The sequence below is a fragment of the Urocampus carinirostris genome, chromosome 12 (assembly GCF_059441175.1).
Source record: "Urocampus carinirostris isolate Australia breed hairy pipefish chromosome 12, RoL_Ucar_1.0, whole genome shotgun sequence".
In the NCBI taxonomy this organism is placed as follows: Eukaryota; Metazoa; Chordata; class Actinopteri; order Syngnathiformes; family Syngnathidae; genus Urocampus; species Urocampus carinirostris.
This window is the reverse complement of record NC_142360.1, coordinates 12,557,880-12,577,689: the sequence shown is the minus strand read 5'-3', so window position 1 is coordinate 12,577,689 and position 19,810 is coordinate 12,557,880. Positions and strand designations below refer to the sequence as shown.

The window sequence follows — 19,810 nt, the reverse complement described above, 5'->3', positions numbered from 1 at the left end:
TAAAATCCTAAATATTACTGAGGCAGTTTTTGGGAGTAACAATCATTTCCACCAAGCACCTTTTCTGTATTTTAGATGATGGATTTCAGGTAAAATCCAATCTTGTCTGTTTTAGACATAATTTTGTCCCAATTTCAAGGTCTAATATGCTCAACAACGTTGAAAAATCAGGATGCCAGCGGAATTCATTCATGCAATGACTTAAATCAGAGATCTTTAACCCTTTTCAAGATGAGAGCTAATTCTTTTTTACGAATTAGCGCAAAGAGCACCCAGGAGGATATGCATTTCTAAAATAACAACTGATCATGTTATTACTATGTCGTTACTGTTATAACCAGGTTAATTATTGGAAGTGAGGTTTAATAGATTCAGTAAACCACAAAAATATAATTTTAATAGAAAATAACAATTACCCTTCACTGGTGACCTAATTTCTGAACAGGTCGGCAGGCACCTCAGCTGTCCTTAGAGGAAACCCTGGTGCCCGCAAGCACCACGTTGGAGAACCCTGGTTTAGACGATGACCTTAAAAATGTCCCTCATTTATGTAAAATTTTTTTTTTTAAAAAGTACCAAGCAAATTTTCAATAAATATGTGGAGGAAAATTGATATACAGTGGGACCTCGGTTATCGCGGTTAATGGGGACCAAAACCACCCGCAAAAAGTGAAAATCTGCTAAGTAGCGACGCCCCTTCAAAAAGAAAAAAAAAATCTCATCTCATTATCTGCACCGCTTATCCTTATTAGGGTCGTGGGGGGCCTGGAGCCCATCCCAGCCATCTCCGGGCAGTGTGCAGGGAACACCCTGAACTGGGTGCCAGCCAATCGCAGCTGCAAATCACATTAGTTCTCGCAGCTAGCTGCGTTCTTCATCTACGCACGAGCTGGGCGATTTTACGTCCGCCCGGGACGATCGGAGACAAATTCACGACAGGGTTCATACTTGCGCCGCACCGCGGGTGCGGTTTGGTCGCTCCCGCGTCCGAGCCCCTAACCCGCGGCGCGGGTACTTTCGGGCGCGATACGCACGACACCATGACAAGCCGAGCGGCTCCCGCCCGGGCCACGATGGCTCTACATGGTGCTACACGGCCCTCGATGGCTGAAAAGGGGTAGCTGGGGGGACCTGTGGGGTTAGAGGGGGGTTGGTGAAGCGGAAGCCGCAGCGAAACCGCGCGCCGGGAAACGAGAACGGCGCGCCGTGCTAGGGTCGTCGGCCGAGGGGGATTCCCGCAAAAAGTGAAAATCTGCAAAGTAGCGACACCCCTTCAAAAAAAAAAAAATTAAAAAATTATTATTTTTACTATTACAGACCGCGAAGCTCTGAAGCCGCGAAGCTCTGAAGCCGCGAACGTTGAAGCGCGAAGTAGCGAGGTCCCACTGTACTAAGAGTGGATATGATAGGAATTGGTAGCGGTATTATTACAAAACTGAAACATGTGCTTTGTTGTTTCGGTCTTAATTGTGTCGTTCATGAAAGAAACAAATGGAATTTGGGTTGGCCTCTGCTTCCGCTTACCCCCTTTGGGCACATAATCATCTTTTATATCATAGAATTGTGCAGCCCTTTGTGTGCAAATATTTGGTTGTTTCCTTTTGTTAATTGTTGGTTGATGTTGTTTTTGTGCTGTGGTTATATAAAAAGAAAGAAAAGAAAGAAAGAAAAAAATGAAATAAACAAAGAAAGAAGGAGATAAACAAAAACAAAAAAAAAACGAAATAAAGAAAGAAACAAAGAAGGAGAAAGAAACAAGGAAGGACAAAGAAAAGAAAAAAGGAGACAGAAAAGAAAGAACAAGAAAGAAAAGAAAGGAGAAAGAAAGAAAGAAAAAAAGGAAAGAAAGTGTCATGATTACTGATGTGACCCAGCTGTGCCCGCTCATTTGGCGCCACCTGCCGCGCGTTTTGATTGGCTCCCTGTCACTATTTGAATTCAGTCCTGTGAATCCCCTGGTGTCACTCTGTCTGCGAACCTCTGTTTTAACAAGGCAAGCTTTTTTTCGACCCTGACTTCCGCCTGTCCCGTTTTGATCCCAACCATGCCTGCTCTCCCGTCCCGACTTACGACCCATTTCTGACCACGACCACGTTTTTGCTCTTCCAGTCCCGGCTACCGACCAGTTTTTTTGTCCCTGACACCGCCATCGCTCGCTACGGAAGATCCACTTCCCTGTTCGGATCACAATCTGAGTACGAGAGCAACCTGCTTCCCGCGTCCAGCGAACATCGGATCGCGGGCGCTTCCCTTCCTCTCTCTTTCAATAAAACTTGTGGTAAACGTCACGCAAGTTGGTCTTGTTTCCGTTCTGGTCCTGACAGAAAGAAAGAAGGAAAGAAACAAAGAAGGACAGAGAAAGAAAGAAGGAGAAAAAAAAGAAGAAACAGCCTGGGTTGTAATTTAGCCCATTGACTGTGGTCCAAATTCAATACAAAAATAGGTAATGTTGTGTTTACCCTTTCCAATAGGAATCAGATTTACTATTAAAAATAATGCTGTTTTAGGACGTGTCTTCAACATCTTGAAAAAGTCAGGTTATTTTTAATTTTTCGCCAGAGTAAAAGACGGCTTTTGGCCAAGCTGTGCCAAGTCAAGTCAAGTCATGTCCATTTGTATAGCCATTATTCACAAAAAGTCTCAACTGGGGTATCTTTTCTAAATCTTTTTCAGAGGCTTCTCAAAAAATTCTGTTGTTTCGTGGGTTAAGCGTGCATTATTTCTTTATTTATTAAAACATTTATAAAGTTATATAAAATAAAAATATTTTATGAAAAATCCACGGCAGAGAGAGAGAGAAAAAAGGAGGACCATATCTTTACAACTCACGCATTTTCATGTGGTCAGTTTCACATTCTTCATAAATGTCATACATTTTTATTTTTCTACCAAATCATTTTTGCTACCTGTTTGGGTTTTTGTTTCTTAAAACCAAGACAGTTTCTGAAGTTGAAGAAAAAAGAACTTCCAAAATTTGTTTTTCAGAATGTGCCCATCAATGCCAAGGTCTGGCTCATCACTGAAAGCCGCATGACGCTTTACACAGAGAAATAAAGGCGACCAGATGATGAAGGTACTGTATCTGAGTCGGCTCAGGAGGCCATAAAACCGGCACTATCAGTTTCATATGAGGGAGCAAACCACAATCTGGAAAAAAAACGGCCTGGAGAGGGATGGGCTCCTCCAGGCTGTATTCGCCCAAGACCCACCAAGGAAGTGGTGCTCCGATGACCCAGGCGTTTAAGGGACCCGTGAACCGCATGAGAAATGAATTTTTTTCTGTTTCCGATACCAAAAAAGAAAGCAATTTTAAGTATCCGCAAGTAAGGAAACTGCAAATATGAAAAAAATTATGAGTGAAACACCAATTTTGGGGCCACTTGCCTGATGGTATTTCGCATATCCTCAATGTCCGTCCGGACGTGCAACGTTGGCGGCGCGCCTTTGTTTGGCGAGACGACGCTTGGCGGTGTTTCGTCTCAGCGGCCGTCTAAAATTAAATGTCGTGTTGAAAAGCCGGTGCTTTGAAGAGTGCACGGCCCGTGTCTATATTTGTTCCGGCATCCGACGATGCAGTGTCATCGTGTAAACGAGGATACTGCGGATTTGTCGGCGTGTGTTTCTTGACACGACAGCGGCATGTTTGCCTTGACCTTGGCGAACATTTTTGATAGCCGGGAAACATAAAAAGTTGACTTTGGGTTTTTTTGGGTTTACATTACCTGGTATTCCCAGAACCACGGTACAAAAAACGATTACGGACCTAACACGATTCTGTGATCAACTTGGAGTTTAAAGCAAACCCGCCCAGCAAAAACTGGTTGAATAGATGTTAAAGACATTAAAAAGGTGCGGTTATTTAGTTAAAAAGGGAAAGTTGAAAACTAACTACAAAGGTCATGGCGGCAAGGCGGCTGTGTAGTTAGCGCGTCCGCGGCACAGTTCTTAGGTCATGGGAGCAAATCCTCCTGTGCGGAGTTTGCATGTTCTCCACGTGCTTGTGTGGGTTTCCTCCGGGCACTCCGGTTTCCTCCCACATTCCAAAAACATGCATGTCAGGTTAATTGGCCGGTCCAAATTTTCCCTAGGTGTGAATGAGCGAGTGAGTTGTCTGTCTCTGTGTAACCTGCGACTGACTGGTAACCAGTGCAGGGTGTCCCCTGCCTATTGCCTGAAGATAGCTGGGATGGGCTCCAGCACCCCCGCGACCCTACTGAGGATAAGCGGTGCAGATAATGGATGGATGGATAGACGAAGTTAAAACAATGATGACTATTTTTGGAATACATTTGGTGTATGGGCTAACACTGTTGAAGACCAATCCTTTCTTATGTACAAATACATGTATAAATAAATATAAAAATATATGCTATTTAAATAAATAACACATAAAGAAATCACAAAATACTTAAATATATGACATAAATGCTTTTTTTCATATATTTATAAATATTTTGTCATGTATTTTGTCTTGTGAAACAAATGATTTTCAAATGATGGGGTGGGTTCAAATGGCTGAGCTTTTCACCAAGTGGTTGATCAACGAGTTCACCAATCAATGACCATCCAATTTTGTATTCCTGTTTGACTGTTTCATGCAAATTTTGTTTGTAACGGTGCAATGTTCAGTAAAAATCCCCCCAAAAAAAGAAAAAAAAGGAGGCACTGTCCCCTAGCTAGCAGGCAGCCATCGAGGACATCACTGATCAACCAATAACATTTTGTTGTGACAAAATAGAGAACAAAATACAGGACAAAATAATTATGAAATAACTACGTAAATGAATGAATTGCAATTATGTCATATATTCAGGTATCACCTAATTTATGTGTTCATTTTTAAATGGCTTATATTTATACACTAGCTATTTATTTATCTCATACATGTATTTATTCATATGGCAGGATCGGCCCTGCATAATGTAGAACCAAATTCTAAAAGTCTTTTGGACTAAATCTTAGTTAAAACATATCAGACCAGATTAAGCTCAAAACCCATTGTCCAAAACACACCCGATGCTGGGTGGTAATACGGTGGATCAGTATTTTCCTGTTGCACTGCACCCAAATGGAATAAGAAGAGTTGTGTCTTTCATTTGGGTTTGGCTGCTCCAATTCATTACTTCCAGGAACTTCAACATAGAGCTTGGTCCAGTCTGCACAAGTCCTTGGACTTCCCCGACGAGCAGGGTCATCTTTTGGGCCACAGAACTCTAGTACGTCCATAAAAGCTCCTTATTCCAGAGTTTAAGCTCTTTTGTCGGTGTCTTGGCGCTGGTTCGGATCCCCGCCAGCAGGTCCTCGAGGTAAAGCCACAACGCCATCAACCCATGCAGCCGCATTCGGCAGCTGAGAGCCAGCGGATGGTTTGCCACATGGCACGGGCATCCATAAAAGACACAGTCTCGTAGCGCGTAGGCCGGCAGCACGGGCGGCTGCTTACCTGGCGGGTCGGTAAGCCGCCCCGCGCGACTAGAGCGTTCAGCGCCAGGTCGTAGTTCCTACGGGCAGCGCGGCACGTGCCCACGCAGTATTTGAAAAGGACAATCTCGTCCGAGTCGTAGCCGAGGCCCAACTCACGGACGCGTACCTGTCGTTTCTCCAAGCGGCAGGACGGAGCAGCTCCCCCGCTCAATTTTTTTGGCTTCTTCCGGGACTTCGGCAGGCCGGAGTCGCGAGGAGAGCGGCGCCACCGGTTCCGAGCATCGTCTGTGTCCTGGAGCGCCGTCCAGGCATCTAAAAACAAAAACACGCTAGCTTAGTGTTTCACCGCCAGTAAGGATAATGTGGAATATCAAGAGAATCCCCCCGAAATCCCCAAGCACTAAAAAATTTGACAAACACAAAATTCTGAACTACTTAAAGCAGCCATGTGAAACATTTGGCCCGCGGGCTGGATGCAGCCCATTGGATGATTTAATCTGACCCGCCATACATTTCTGAGTTTGTCAACAGATAAGCAATTATCTAGGTCATTTACATCAAAAGTTACACTTTTTTAAATAAATGCAAACCAAATGCTGTATACTGCGACAGCCCTGGTAAAGCAACCATTGATCTTCTTTTAGCAATAGCTTCTGGCGCCTCGTCAGCGCTGCCGCTGTCTTTGATACTGAGGACCACAATACATTTGTCTGTTAAAATGGGTTGGTATTTCAGGACGCAATGGGATAACTGCAGAAATCTGACCCCTGAAGATTTTTATGTCACCTGTGGCGTTCCACAGGGCTCTGTACTTGCTCCCCTTCTTTTTATAATTTTTATGATTCCGCTTTGTGATATTATCCGCAAGTATAATGTAAGTCTCTATTGTTATGCAGAAGATACTCATTTGAATCTGCAATTAAAATTTAAAAAAAACAAAAAACAAAACAAACAAAAAAAAACCCCAGAAAAGTCCTAAAGAAAGAATAACTATGAAAAATGCCTTCAGAGAACTCTGGAAATTGAGGAGTCGGTCAAACGCATTGTTATCTAACTGAACAGTCAACAAAAATAATAACCGGTTATTGCAGTTCTTTCGAGCAGTCTTGAGCAATTTTGTTTGGAATCTTTGTCACTAATTGTAACTGTGCTCATAAGACACACATTTGTTTGTAGTGTTTATGTACACACATATGTATCATGTACATTTACATAAATAGTTTGTGTCTGTCTTGTCTTGACTTTATGATGGAGCCGCATGGCATTGCTTGTCAGTTCATGCTTCGGCGTTTGTGAAGGGAACACTCACACTCTAATCATCGGCGGGCACACGTTCGGCGAAATGTCCCTCAAGGGAATGACTCCTGTACGCCGGATCGCGTTCAGACACGCGCTATGCACAAGCGAAATGTCATAATTACACAGAAATATTTTCATTGGACACGTCACGCTCAGCGAGCTGTGTCTGTGTCAACACCGTTAACGTTAATCATTAAAATCATTTCAGAGCTCGTCATTGAGTTTTGGGTAATACGGAAACCACACGGGGCAGTATAGCACCAACCCTGTGGGTATAACGACGTACAGTGGGTATGTTTCCATGCAGGCAATAATCTGATCAGAAACGGACCATTTCCAGTGTTCCGATTACCATATATATATGCGCGCAGAAATCCGATTAAAACTCTTAGTCCGATGGTTGGGTTAGTCCTTTCATTTTCTGATTACTTTTGCATGTATATGAACAGTTTTCTTTGCTACAAAGCACTGTGGGACTTGTAGTACAGAGACAAATGATACACACAAACTCTCGCTTAATCGGGGGGACATTTCCATTTGATTATGTGCCCCCGTAGTGAAAATGCTAGTTTATATATAGTAAATGCCACAGTTGTATCTATACATTTATAGTGTAAATATTCGGTTTTGGCAAACCACTTACGAGCAAACCTTGTAAACACGTTGGACGCAGAAATGGAGCTCACTTTTGGAGCACGGAAGAAGCAATGACAGTACTTTGTTGAATTGGTTAATTACTCTGGGACAATAAATTTTATCCTCTGTCCCTTGAGCAAAAATGACATAGTTGTATCCATGCATATATAGTGAAAGTCCATTCTTCCGGTAAGCTACGTATTAACAAAACTTGTAAACACAGGAAGCAGCAACGGAGCTCACTTTTAGAGCATTGAGCAAACAAGCACAGAACTTGGTTGAATTTGGTGGGTGACATAAATGAAATCATCCTTAATCTAATGTCAAGAGGTATTGGTTTAAACAATGTCTATAAGCGTAATAACACCGCTCCAGTTTTGTAATCAGAATGCTCGCAAATGCCATGTACAGGTATACGGCAGTGTCTGAAATAACGTCTGCCCGGACGCCCGGGTGTACAACTTACAAAACGTCTCCGCCGGGGTGGCCGACAACTTTTCAAGAAAAAAACAAAAAAACGAAAGATTTTTGCTTTATTGCGATTTCGAAATCTTCGTCCGGTTTGGAAATTTCGGTTCGTTTGGCAATTTGCATACTCGGCAGCCAATCAGAAGCCTGCATCGAATAAGGACGTGCATTTGCATATCATTTTCCAAAGTAGACGCACGGAGAACACAAGAAAAATTGATAAGTGGTTAGGAATTAAGCCAAATCTTCAGGACCAGAAGAAATTTTCAAAAGAAGCTAACAAAATTTATGACGCTACAAAACGAAAACGTACATTGAAAGCATCGTGGAAATAGGAGTTCACGCGGCTTGTAGCAGACGACGCAACACAATGACATCGGATGGATGAAGATGAGTAAATATAGGTACATACTGATGGCAGATGGAAAACAGCCATGTCATATACATGCAATGAATGTTATAAGTAGATTTATAATAAACTCAAATTTAAAGTGTTGTTCTGTTATATCTTCTGATTATCAATCCTTAATATTTTGCAACAATGAGATTTTTGCCATTAGTCGTCTTATTGTGTTTCAAGTTGTGAAAAATCTTTCAGAGTTGTCTGCCCTGGTGTCTGGTAACTTTTAGTCATGAGTTTCAGATACTGCTAATGAATACAGTTTGTGATAAATATAGAAATATTTCCCCAATGCTACTTTTTAACTGATTTTAACAAGCTGTACGTAATTTGAAACTTTTTTTTACTTGCAGCCGCCATCACGTGGCTGGTGTCATTATGGCAGCCTCTCTCAAGTTCCCTATGTCGTGCTTGTATACGGGTTTTTTTTTTTTTTGCCCGCCATGTAAACAACTCATTTGGATTACTCAAAAAAAAAAGACTTTTGATCACAGTTTTCTATTTTTTTCTTTTTTTTTCCCCTGCATGTTTAACATAGTCATTGCTACTCAATATACCACAGTAATATCAGTGGGTATTTGCAGATTCACTTATTTCACTTTAAAAAACAAACAAACATATATCCATTGTTTGCCGAAATATCCCATTATGTACATGCAGTATCTGTTCATTGGTTACGAAAGCTTGAATTTTTATCTTTGGTATGATCCATTCTATGGCATTTACCATTCTATATTACCATTAGCGTTAATCTATATGACTTGAAGGATAGGGTATATGCTCGCATTCAAGCCGAATTTGGGGCTATAAAATACATGACTGAAATCAGGCTTGGCTTATATGCACATAAAACAAAATTAACACAAGTGGGTGTAAGACAGGCAGAGCCACCAAAGTCAAAGCAAGTTAGTCGCGTCACTCGGATCTTTTTCAATTTTCTTTTCAAAATGTATTTTATACATTTATTCATTTAATAGGAAACATAGCAATCCTCAATTTTCATTCGTCAGTATATATTTGAATCTTTTTTTAAATAAACTTCATCATGAACTTCACAATTTTTTTGCTGTTGGCAGGCTGACGCGGCCCGACAAGTGGGGATCCATTACACTTGTTTGTTTACTACTGGGATGATAGAGTGCTCGAGTTGACGGCCTTTTACAAAAGATGCTACGTGATGGGACGTCTTATTTTTACCCGGGCTCCGGTGACTGAGCTCGGCCTTGACGTGGTCCAGATACTGTAACCGGACTATATTAAGATGTTCCCACGTGCTACCACAATGTAGCTGTTAGCTTAGCATCGAGCTTGTTTGGATGAGTGAATAAAAATCCACATCGACACCAGTTTCACTCCGGGGGTCAGCCCTTTTGGTTTGAAGAAAATGGTGTATAGCAGTATTGTAGATACACGGGCCTACCGAAGGGTTCTCGCCAAAATAGGGTAACGTGGTCTCCGGTCCAGGGGGCCCGGCCAAGGGTCTGCTGGTGCGGTTCTGGGGAGTTCTTTGGACCATCCTCCTCAGACAGCACGTCCTCCGCCAGGGCGAGCAGGGCTGCCATCAGCCACAGCATCACCTGACAACAACAACATTAAAATTGCTCTCTTTAAAGACAGTAATAGTTAGTGATGCTATTGCCGAATTTAATGCTGTATAACACACTCCTTTTTTTTAACTTTTGCTTTTTTTAACTTAAAAAGAGATCAAAGTTGGAGAGCGCATTACACACAAGGTTTTAAGGTATTTGTGCAACGATTGATCAAATCAAAAATATCGCTGACCACAATTGCAGAAGATGGGATGCAGCGGGAATGGCAAGCTCTGAATCCTAAACACTAGACCACCAGTAATATAAAAAACGTACGGGAAGGCATTTGATTTTATCTCATTATCACTCACGGTACCAGAAACAAATGTTCAAGAATGGAGAAAACACAAAGTGAGAGATATACTGTAAATAAACGCAAAAAAACTAAACGAAGGAAACAACTCATAGGGGCATCTGATGATAATCGGACTTTGAAGGAGATTTAATAAATACATTTTACATTTTATGTTTGGATTTTGTTAATAGTTACGTTGTCAAAAACGATTATAATAATGACCACATGTATTCAACAACGTTTGTACTTACAATGATAAGCTTGAGCTGAGAACATTTTATACCGTTTTTTAATCAAAAATTAGGCATGCGGTTTTACACGACTGGATGTTATACAAAAATATGGTAATTTGTTTAGCTCTTCGCTAATGACCCAAAAAGTATTGTCTTGTTTCTGGCTCACATTTTTTGTGTTTAAAGCAGGGGTGGGCAAACTATTGCATGCGGGAGATATTCGGCACGCCAAGCTTTTAATTCGGCCCGCCTAACGGAAATTATTAAAATATAATGTCAATGTATATGAAAGTAAAAAAGTATTTGTAATTCAAAAATAAATGATGCTAATTTTATCCTGAGGGTTTTTTTTATCGTGTATTTATTTAATTTATCAAGATATTTTTCAAATGTTTGGAAGATATACTCTTGTATACACTGCATTGTGAGTTTAAGACATATTATCAAATTTAGTGCTTAAGGACGCCATAACATATTAGTTTTCTTTCAATCTAAGTGTTTCGAAACCAATTTGATTATTTTTAACTGATTTAAACACTAATATAAAATGAAATATAACACATAAATAAAGATGTCTGCATAAACGTCTTTGAGGAATATTAGATAGGGCAAATGTATCATCGAGGTTTTGGATTTGAGACCATCGGCATATACAAAAATCACTCATTTGGGTTGTCTTCCCTATGAAAAGTTTGCCGACACCATAGTTTAAAGGGGCAGTGAGTATTATTTATTCAATCCAGTGGTAAAAAAAATAGGTCAATTTATTAGGGAAAAAAAACAATATTGATTGAATGATAAGTAAAAAAAAAAAAAAAAGATTTATTATAAAAATGGGCATTTCTAAATACTTAATTTACGTAACATGAGGCTCACCTAAAGAGATCTCACATGATTATCCGCCATCTTGCTACTATGGGCAGCCCCCCTCAGAAAAGTCAAGTCAAGTCATGTTTTTTTGTATAGCCCTTAATTACAAGAAGTCTAAAGGGCTCTACAGACTACAGACTGTTATTACACCATCCATTACAGTAATCGAGACGGTAGGTAACAAACGCGTAAATTATAATCTCAGCATAAGACTAGGACAGAATAGGGCAAAATTTTGCAATGTTGCTAAGATGGAAAAGGGTTGTTCCAGTAATAATGTTAACGTCTAACTGGAAGGACATATTAGAGCCAAATGCGGCCCCCTGAATTTTTGACCGGGTTACCTTGGGTGATACTACATTTGTCAATGTTTAGAGCAGTTTTTGAGAACAAGCCACAACATTTAGATGCGCCAATAATTCATATTTCAGTCTTTTCGGGAGTCAGGTCACATTGAATCTCCATAGCTTGTATTCTTCTTTATGGTTTGGAGCACTCGTTTTCAGTTGCACTACACAATTTAGGGACATCTAGTGGTTAAATACTACATAGGTTATTTAAAGCGCAAACCTTGACAAAGGGTTTGTTTTGATCTAGTTGAGTACATTTATTTTCTGAAAAACAACATATATCGGTTATTTTGCTACGCAATGTGATGCATTTGTATTTCCTTTCAAAATGTGACCTACTGAACATGATGGCAAGCCCAACTACTTCTGCTCAATTGTCACTGGACACGTGCAAAGTCACTGGACCAACACTGAATATTTCACGATGGCTACAATAGCGAGCTCCAGAGCAAGCATATTGTCATGGAAACGACACCTCACTTATGTGAAATTATCAACATGAAGGTTTACAATTTATATTGAGTAGAGTAATGTACTTTTTCATTCAAACATTTGTTTTATTTTATTTTTCTAAGAATACCACTTTTTTGATATAATTTTGTCATTATTATTTTGCAAATAGTACAACATTTGTATTGGAAATATCACTATCATTTGTATCAAGTCACCATTTAGATTTTAGTGTTGATTAAGTCCCTGAAGACCTCCCAAAGCGCTTTACCATGTGCTTCACATTAACCATTCACAAACACACTCACACACCGGCATACTTTCTTTTTAAAGAATCACAGAGGTGAGAAATTTGTTCACATGTGACCAAGTATTCAATTTACAATCTCCCAATTCCAGAGTAAACAATTTACCACTATGCCACTGAACAAGCTAAAAAGTATAAGACAGGCATGTCAAACTCAGTTTGGCTCAGGGGCCGGATCCTGACTACATGTTTTTAGGTGGGCCAGATCGGTAAAAAAATGTGGACTCCAAAAACTTTGCTTTGGTTTTCATTACAATCATTCAGCCTAACATTTGTCGTACAACCTATAATAACAGATTATGAGAGATATTTTTAAAGCACAAGACATGTATTCATTAATACTGGAAATAAAACGAGTTTTATGTTTGGCATTGAATGAGTAAAAATGTGTTTAACAATTTGTTGAAACAGTTGAGTAAATGCAAAATTACATCTAAACCAACTCACTCACAAACACAACCAACATAAACAAACTCAAGTGGGAGCCATGGAGTCAAGTCAAGTCATGTATATTTGTATACCCATTTATCACAAGGATTGCAAACTACAGACTACACCATCCCATGATCTAAAACCTACATGAGAGCAAGGAAAAACTCAAAACCTTAGCATGAGGGAAATGAAGAAACTTTGAGAAGGGACCGCACATGAGATACGACACAAAGTTTACAGTATACTACCCTATTTATGCAGGTATTATAAATCGAAAAACATCGTATGTCACGGGAATCCAACCTGGGCCGTGGCGGTGAAAGTGCAGAATCTTAACCACAAGACCAACTGTGATGTATTTAATACACAAAAGTGCATAAGGTTTTATCTCATTTATACACGATTTTTTTCTCTACATTCTATGACATTTGTATTTGCCACCGTGAATAGTGTGATAGAGATAAAATTGAATGCCTTTTCATCTCTCATCTCTATACAGGGTTCCTACAGCTTAAGACAAGTTATATCGAAGACTTTTTAAGACTTTTTTTAATGTCTTTCGAAATCAAATATAAGACCAAGTCGACAAAAAATAAATTTGAAACAAACAAAAAAAAAAACTACATGATTTAGATGCACTTTGAACAAATGCTTATTTTAATTTTCTTTTCAAATGAAATTTGTCCAGTTTAGAACTTTTCATCTGGAAAACAGCACTCTCCAAAGTTGTAGACATGGAAAAAATTACATAAAAAATAATGTTTACAGTACTTCATGGATCCTAAGTCAAAACTAAAAAAACTCTTCTGCTACATTCATGAAGCATTTTAAATCATAATCCATGAAAAATGACTTTTTTGGGTAAAATAACACTGCTTCAATAATGACCAATTTTGAGTGTGGCATGAAAGAAATTTGCTTACCCCGGTTGTCACATCGGTAAATAAAAAATTCTCATTACATTTTTCCACGATGATATTTCATCGGTGAGACAATTCCACTTTACTTTTGGCACAAGATTAGTTTTTATGTTTCTCATGACAATAGCACTTATTCATAGAATATCATATAATCCCTCTTGGATACATTTTTTTGCTCTTAATTTGGGTAAATCCTTTCCCGTGTAAATGATAAACTTAGTGCTAACTCTTAACACCACTATTCCTCACTTTTTTTCAAAAAGTATAAATTAATACATTGTGACTTTTATTGACGTGTGGTGACGTTCATGTTTGGTGAGGCACAGTCACATTGAAAAATAAATGAACCTACATCTTATTCGTGATTTGTTTTGCAGAGAAATATAGCAATATATGAACTGTAGCATAGGCACAAAAACGTTTTATTGTCTTCCCTTAAGCTATAAATGAAGTCTATGCGCTGTTCCTTTTGAATAAAAGCATAGATAGATAGGTAATCCTCTGTGCATTGAGAAAGACATTATTGGATATCTAATCACTCATTCTGCACAGAACCGTAATCCTTTGTCTCGTTTTCGCCCCGTGCCATGAGGCAAAGGAATTGCTTGCAGAATCTGCAGACACTCAGCTCAGTAATGCATTAAATACAAGTTGTATTACTATCCATCCATCTATCTATCTATCTATCTATCTATCTATCTATCTATCTATCTATCTATCTATCTATCTATCTATCTATCTATCTATCTATCTATCTATCTATCTATCTATCTATCTATCTATCTATCTATCTATCTATCTATCTATCTATCTATCTATCTATCTATCTATCTATCTATCTATCTATCTATCTATCTATCTATCTATCTAGCTATCTATCTAGCTATCTACCTACCTACCTATCTACCTACCTACCTACCTACCCTGGTCATATCCCTCAAGAGGGGTGACCGACAGCAAGACAAACACATACAAAAAGTAGCAAAAAACACACACAAAAAGTTTTTGTACCATAGTCATCCCAAATGCCCAAACAACCAAACAAATTAACCACCTCGGCACCCAAGTTGGTCATGCTTTTGTCCCTCCAGATGAAACGGGACACAAGAAAGCGGCCATGTCACTCGGGTCAGGGTGACACAACACATTCTTCTGTTCAACAGCATGGCCGGACAGCTTTCACTGGTTTACCCCTGCCGCATCATACAGGTGCCCTGCTCATCCCTAAGAACGCATCTAAACATCCCACTATCCTTTTACAATACCTCCCCACTCATTCCCATCACCAACAAGAGCTCTAGCTTCCACTAGATTAAGACCTCTTTCCTGCAGTGCACTCATAACACCAAAGTTGTATTACTAATATTCATAATATTATGTGAAAATTCAGTGATTTTGATTAAAAAAAAACAAAATGTGTGAAGTTATATGAGAAAGAACTTTAACACTGAATAAATATAACCATTTAATACATTTTTTATTATATATTTTCATGATGACAGGTGAGGCACAGCCTTTCCTGCCTTCCCTGACTGCACTTCATTGGACTGACTTAATAACAAAACATGGCATTTGCACATGGCATTGTTTTTGTGGTATATGGTGAGGTTATACAAGAAATATTCTTGTGACTTTACCAAAGGATAACTGTTCGTAATGTACCCATTAATCCATGATTTACATATTTTACCTAATGACAATTTTTTTTACAAGCATACTTTGACAAACATAGGTTCACATTGCATATGACTGACCTTCCAAATCCTGGTCTGATGTGAGGCTTTGTGCCTCCAACAACGTTTTCCATCTGTAAAACAAAAATAACCCCAACACTAACCATGGCTCTGGGAATGCCGAATTCTTTACAGCCTACCCAAATCACCAACAAACACATACATGTTATATACATTTTAAAGTGGCCTTAAATCTTGAATTAAAGCGATAAAAATGTTACCTCGAAAGTTAAGGCTTTAATTCAGCTTTAACTAACACGTCACAAATGTTATGACTTTACAAAATTGGCCAGTCTACAAGCTATACCTCTGAAGTTTTTGCCTATTTATCATAACATTTGTGTGATCTTATTTTTATCACATGTTTATTCTGGAGTGACACCTCAAACCTCGTGTACAAGACTAATCTAATTCGAACTCTAGCTAAAGCTTTTAAAATGTTACAACAAAAGTTAAAGCTTTAAAGCAGCTTTAACTCTTGAGTTAAGGCTTAAAAACTGTTAACCACAAAGTTAAAGCTTTAAAGCAGCTTTAATTGTTGGGCTAAGGCTTAAAAACTATTAACTTCAAATTTAAAGCGTTAAAGCAGCTTTAACTCTTTAGTTAAAGCTTTCAAAAAGTTACCTTGAAAGTTAAAACTTTAAAGCAGCTTACTATTGAGTTAACTTTTAAAAATGTTAACTCAAAAGTTAAGGCTTAAGAGCAGCTTTAACACTTTGGTTAGAGATTTAAAATCGTTAACTCAAAAGTAAAGCTTTAAACCAGCCTTAACTCTTCAGTGAAAATTTTGAAAATGTTAACTCAAAAGGTAAAGCTTGATGCTTTTTCAGTTTTCTGACTAAACAAAGGAAGTTTATAGCTTCAACTCAGATTTGAAGTCTCATCTCATCTCATCAGCCGTACCGCTTATCCTCATTAGGGTCGCGGGGGGGCTGGAGCCCATCCCAGCCATCTCCGGGCAGTGGGCAGGGGACACCCTGAACTGGTTGCCAGCCAATCGCAGGGCACACAGGGACAGACAACTCATTCGCTCATTCACACCTAGGGACAATTTGGACCGGCCAATTCACCTGAAATGCATGTTTTTGGAACGTGGGAGGAAACCGGAGTGCCCGGAGGAAACCCACGCAAGCACGGGGAGAACATACAAACTCCGCACAGGATGTCTGGAGCTGGATTTGAACCCACGACAGGTTCCCATGACATGAACTGTGCCGCACAAGCGCTAACCACTGCGCCGCCGTGCTGCCCCAGATTTGAAGTATAGTAGTTAAATAAATCTTTCAAGAACAGGTGATATTCTATGAGAAAATATTACAGCAAAAACTTTGCATCCGTGTTCTGGATTTCAATTGCACACAAATAAGACCATTATCGAACATCAAGCAACTATTTGACAACTACTAATTATGCCCACATGTACGAAAAACCTTCACTGCTCCGCTAGAGATAACATCTTTACATCTTTTAGTCGACAAATAATTACACGTTTCTTAAAGTTTAGCGATAAATATCAGCTAGGTGTCGTTCAATTTCAAGTTATAAAAAAGGCGTTTAGTTGCAAAATCAAACCTTGAACGGTGAGAGGACTTACAAGGTAAACACCCAACCATCCAATTAAAGCACCACTTATTCTCACTCAAGTTGCAAGAGTGCTGGAGCATATCCCTTCAGGCAGTGGGCAAGGAACATCCTCACCTGTTTGCCAGACGGTCGCAGTATGGGCCTGGTAGGTGAGTGGGTTGGGTAAAAAGGTAGGTTGGTGGGTTAGCTACGAAGGTAGGTAGGTAGGTAGGTAGGTAGGTAGGTAAGAAAGTAGGTGATTTGGTTAGGTGAGTGGGTGGGTTAGCTAGTTGACATACAACCATTGACACACACATTCCTGCCTAAGGACAATAGGCAGTCGCCAAATGAATTTGAATGTGGCAGGAAACCGGAAAGCCCGGAAGAAACCCATACAGGTACAGGGAGAACATGCAAACTCTGCACCGAGAGGCCCGTAGCAGGAATTCAACCGAGGAGCTCTGCACCATAGGGCTGACGCGCTAGCGAACTCATCCCAACTTGCCGCCCCAAGCTGAACATGTGACGTTCAAACAATTGCTTTTGGATTGGCCGGCACGGCGGGTGAGTTGTATGCGACACAGTTCTGAGGTCATGGGTTCAAATTGAGCTACCAGCCTTCCTGTGCAGTTTGCATGTTCTCACCGTGCGTTGGTTTCCTCTGGGCAGTCCAGTTTCCTCTCACATTCTAAAAACATGCACGTCAGGTCAATTGGTCAGTTCAAATTGTCCTTAAGTGTGAATGGTCGAGTGAGTCTGTCTCTGTGTGCCCTGCAATTGGCTGGCAACCAGTTCAGCCCACTGCCCTAAGACAGCTGGGATGGGCTCCACCACTCCCGCGACCCCACTGAGGATAAGTGGTGCAGGCTTTTGGATTGCTCAAAACTTAGTACTGAAAGACATTTTTTTTCAATAATATAAGAACCAAATATTGAGCTATTTCACGCCAAGCCTTCATCTCGACTGTTTAAATTTGCAATTACAGCACTACGTATTCAGCAGAATCTAGTTCTTTACAGGCAAACATATACTGATGCAGTCATTATCTGTTTTTCTTCTCTTATGGATATTGTTATAATTATTATGCATGGTCACAAATTACACTTTCCTTTCCTCATTAATCAAAAAGCAGCATCCCAAAGTCAATAAACACTTTTTAATATTTAACTTTAAGAACCGAGAAACTCGCATCTTAAAAAAACCCACGCGACTCATTTGGGCTCCCAGTTGGAACCCGTGAGCAGAAAGTTTCTATTCTTTTCTAGAACGTTCACCTGCTTTTACCGAAGCATAAAGAGATGACGTCACTGGACATCGCTTATGGCGTAGCTTGATTGGTATCTTACCTGTCCGCACCTTCCCGCTCCCGCAGATCATGGACACAAGTTCCTATTCAACGCGCGCGTGCCCGCGGGCGGGCGGGCGCGTTCCCGCGACACTTGGCTGGCTCTGCAGGTCTTGAAGACGGCGGCCTGTGCGCATGCGTGATAGATAGATAGATAGATAGATAGATAGATAGATAGATAGATAGATAGATAGATAGATAGATAGATAGATAGATAGATAGATAGATAGATAGATAGATAGATAGATAGATAGATAGATAGATAGATAGATAGATAGATAGATAGATAGATAGATAGGTATAGGTGAGTTAGGTGGATGGGCTAGATAGGTGGGTGGATTAAGTAAGTAGATAGGTAGGTAGGTGGGTGGCTTAGGCGGGTGGGCTAGATAGGTGGGTGGGTTAGGTAGGTATGTATGTATAGTAGGTAGGTAGGTGGGTAGGTGGGTTAGGTAGATGGGATAGATAGGTGGGTGGGTTAGGTAGGTAGGTAGGTAGGTAGGTAAGTAGGTGGGTAGGTGGGTTAGGTAGATGGGATAGATAGGTGGGTGGGTTAGGTGGATAGGTGGGCTAGGTAGATGGGCTAGATAGGTAGGTAGGTAGGTAGATAGGTAAGTAAGGCGGTAGGTAGAACAAGCTCTTAATGCAGTAAACAAAATTGTGTGTCAAGGGAGAGAAAAAAAATCTCACATGCTCATCTTTTTTATCAAGATGAACTCCAAAGTCCGAGCCGAATCTTCTGAAGTCTCCGAATTGCTGGTCAAAGCCTCAAAGCCGCAGCAGCTTCCTTGTATGGACCGCGTCAGTCGGAGCGTGGCGGCCAACGGGGCACGGAAAGAATCCCGGCTCGGGAAAGCAAACTCCGACGACACTTAATTAGGCAAAGGGTCCTCTAGGTCAGGCGTCGTCGAGCACGAGGAACCAGTCAGCATGGCATTTGGTTACATGTGTGCACATTATAAAATAATTTAGTCATATGTTCTTTATCATTTGCCAAGAATGTTAAATATTAGTGAGGTCGAAACATGTATGTTGAGCTGCATGTGTGGTGTGTACTGGCTCACAGTCTGAAAGTGTCAGAGGGTACACAGTATTCTTTGACCACACTACACAGTTTTGCTCGGACACAATTGAGGATATGATTTTCCAAACACGACATCAACAAGACTCTGAAGTTTTCAGTACGCCTCCATATGTGTGTGTTTGTGTTTATGTGTGGGGGACCCTCAGAAGGTCAAGGACCACCCCAGGGCCCCAGTGAAGCCTTGCTGACCCCGGAACAGTAGTCCAACTGCAGGCTAGACTGCAGGTGGCATACCGAACACACAGTCTAGAGGTGTGGCGCTTTCTTGCAGCAAATGTTGTGTCTTATAAACCTTCAGAACATTCGCAATTTTACCTCAGCGGCAGAATATTCCGAATAGAGTCATGAGTTGTCATGAGTTTTGCTTTAACAAGTGAAGCTTCATGAAGCCTTTGAAAGGAAAACAACTTTT

At 40.3% G+C, this 19,810-nt stretch overlaps 1 protein-coding gene across 1 annotated transcript; it reads right to left on the bottom strand.

Moving 5' to 3' along the window:
- Window positions 1–4,772: 4,772 nt before the first annotated feature.
- Window positions 4,773–18,346, bottom strand: artn (artemin). The gene is made up of 4 exons (XM_088350364.1): window positions 18,316–18,346; window positions 15,428–15,480; window positions 9,648–9,804; window positions 4,773–5,736 (listed from the first exon to the last, which is right to left on the bottom strand). Exons 1-4 carry the CDS (start codon window positions 18,344–18,346, stop codon window positions 5,324–5,326), a joined length of 654 nt encoding a protein of 217 aa, XP_088206490.1. The 3' UTR covers window positions 4,773–5,323.
- Between the last annotated feature and the right edge of the window lie 1,464 nt (window positions 18,347–19,810).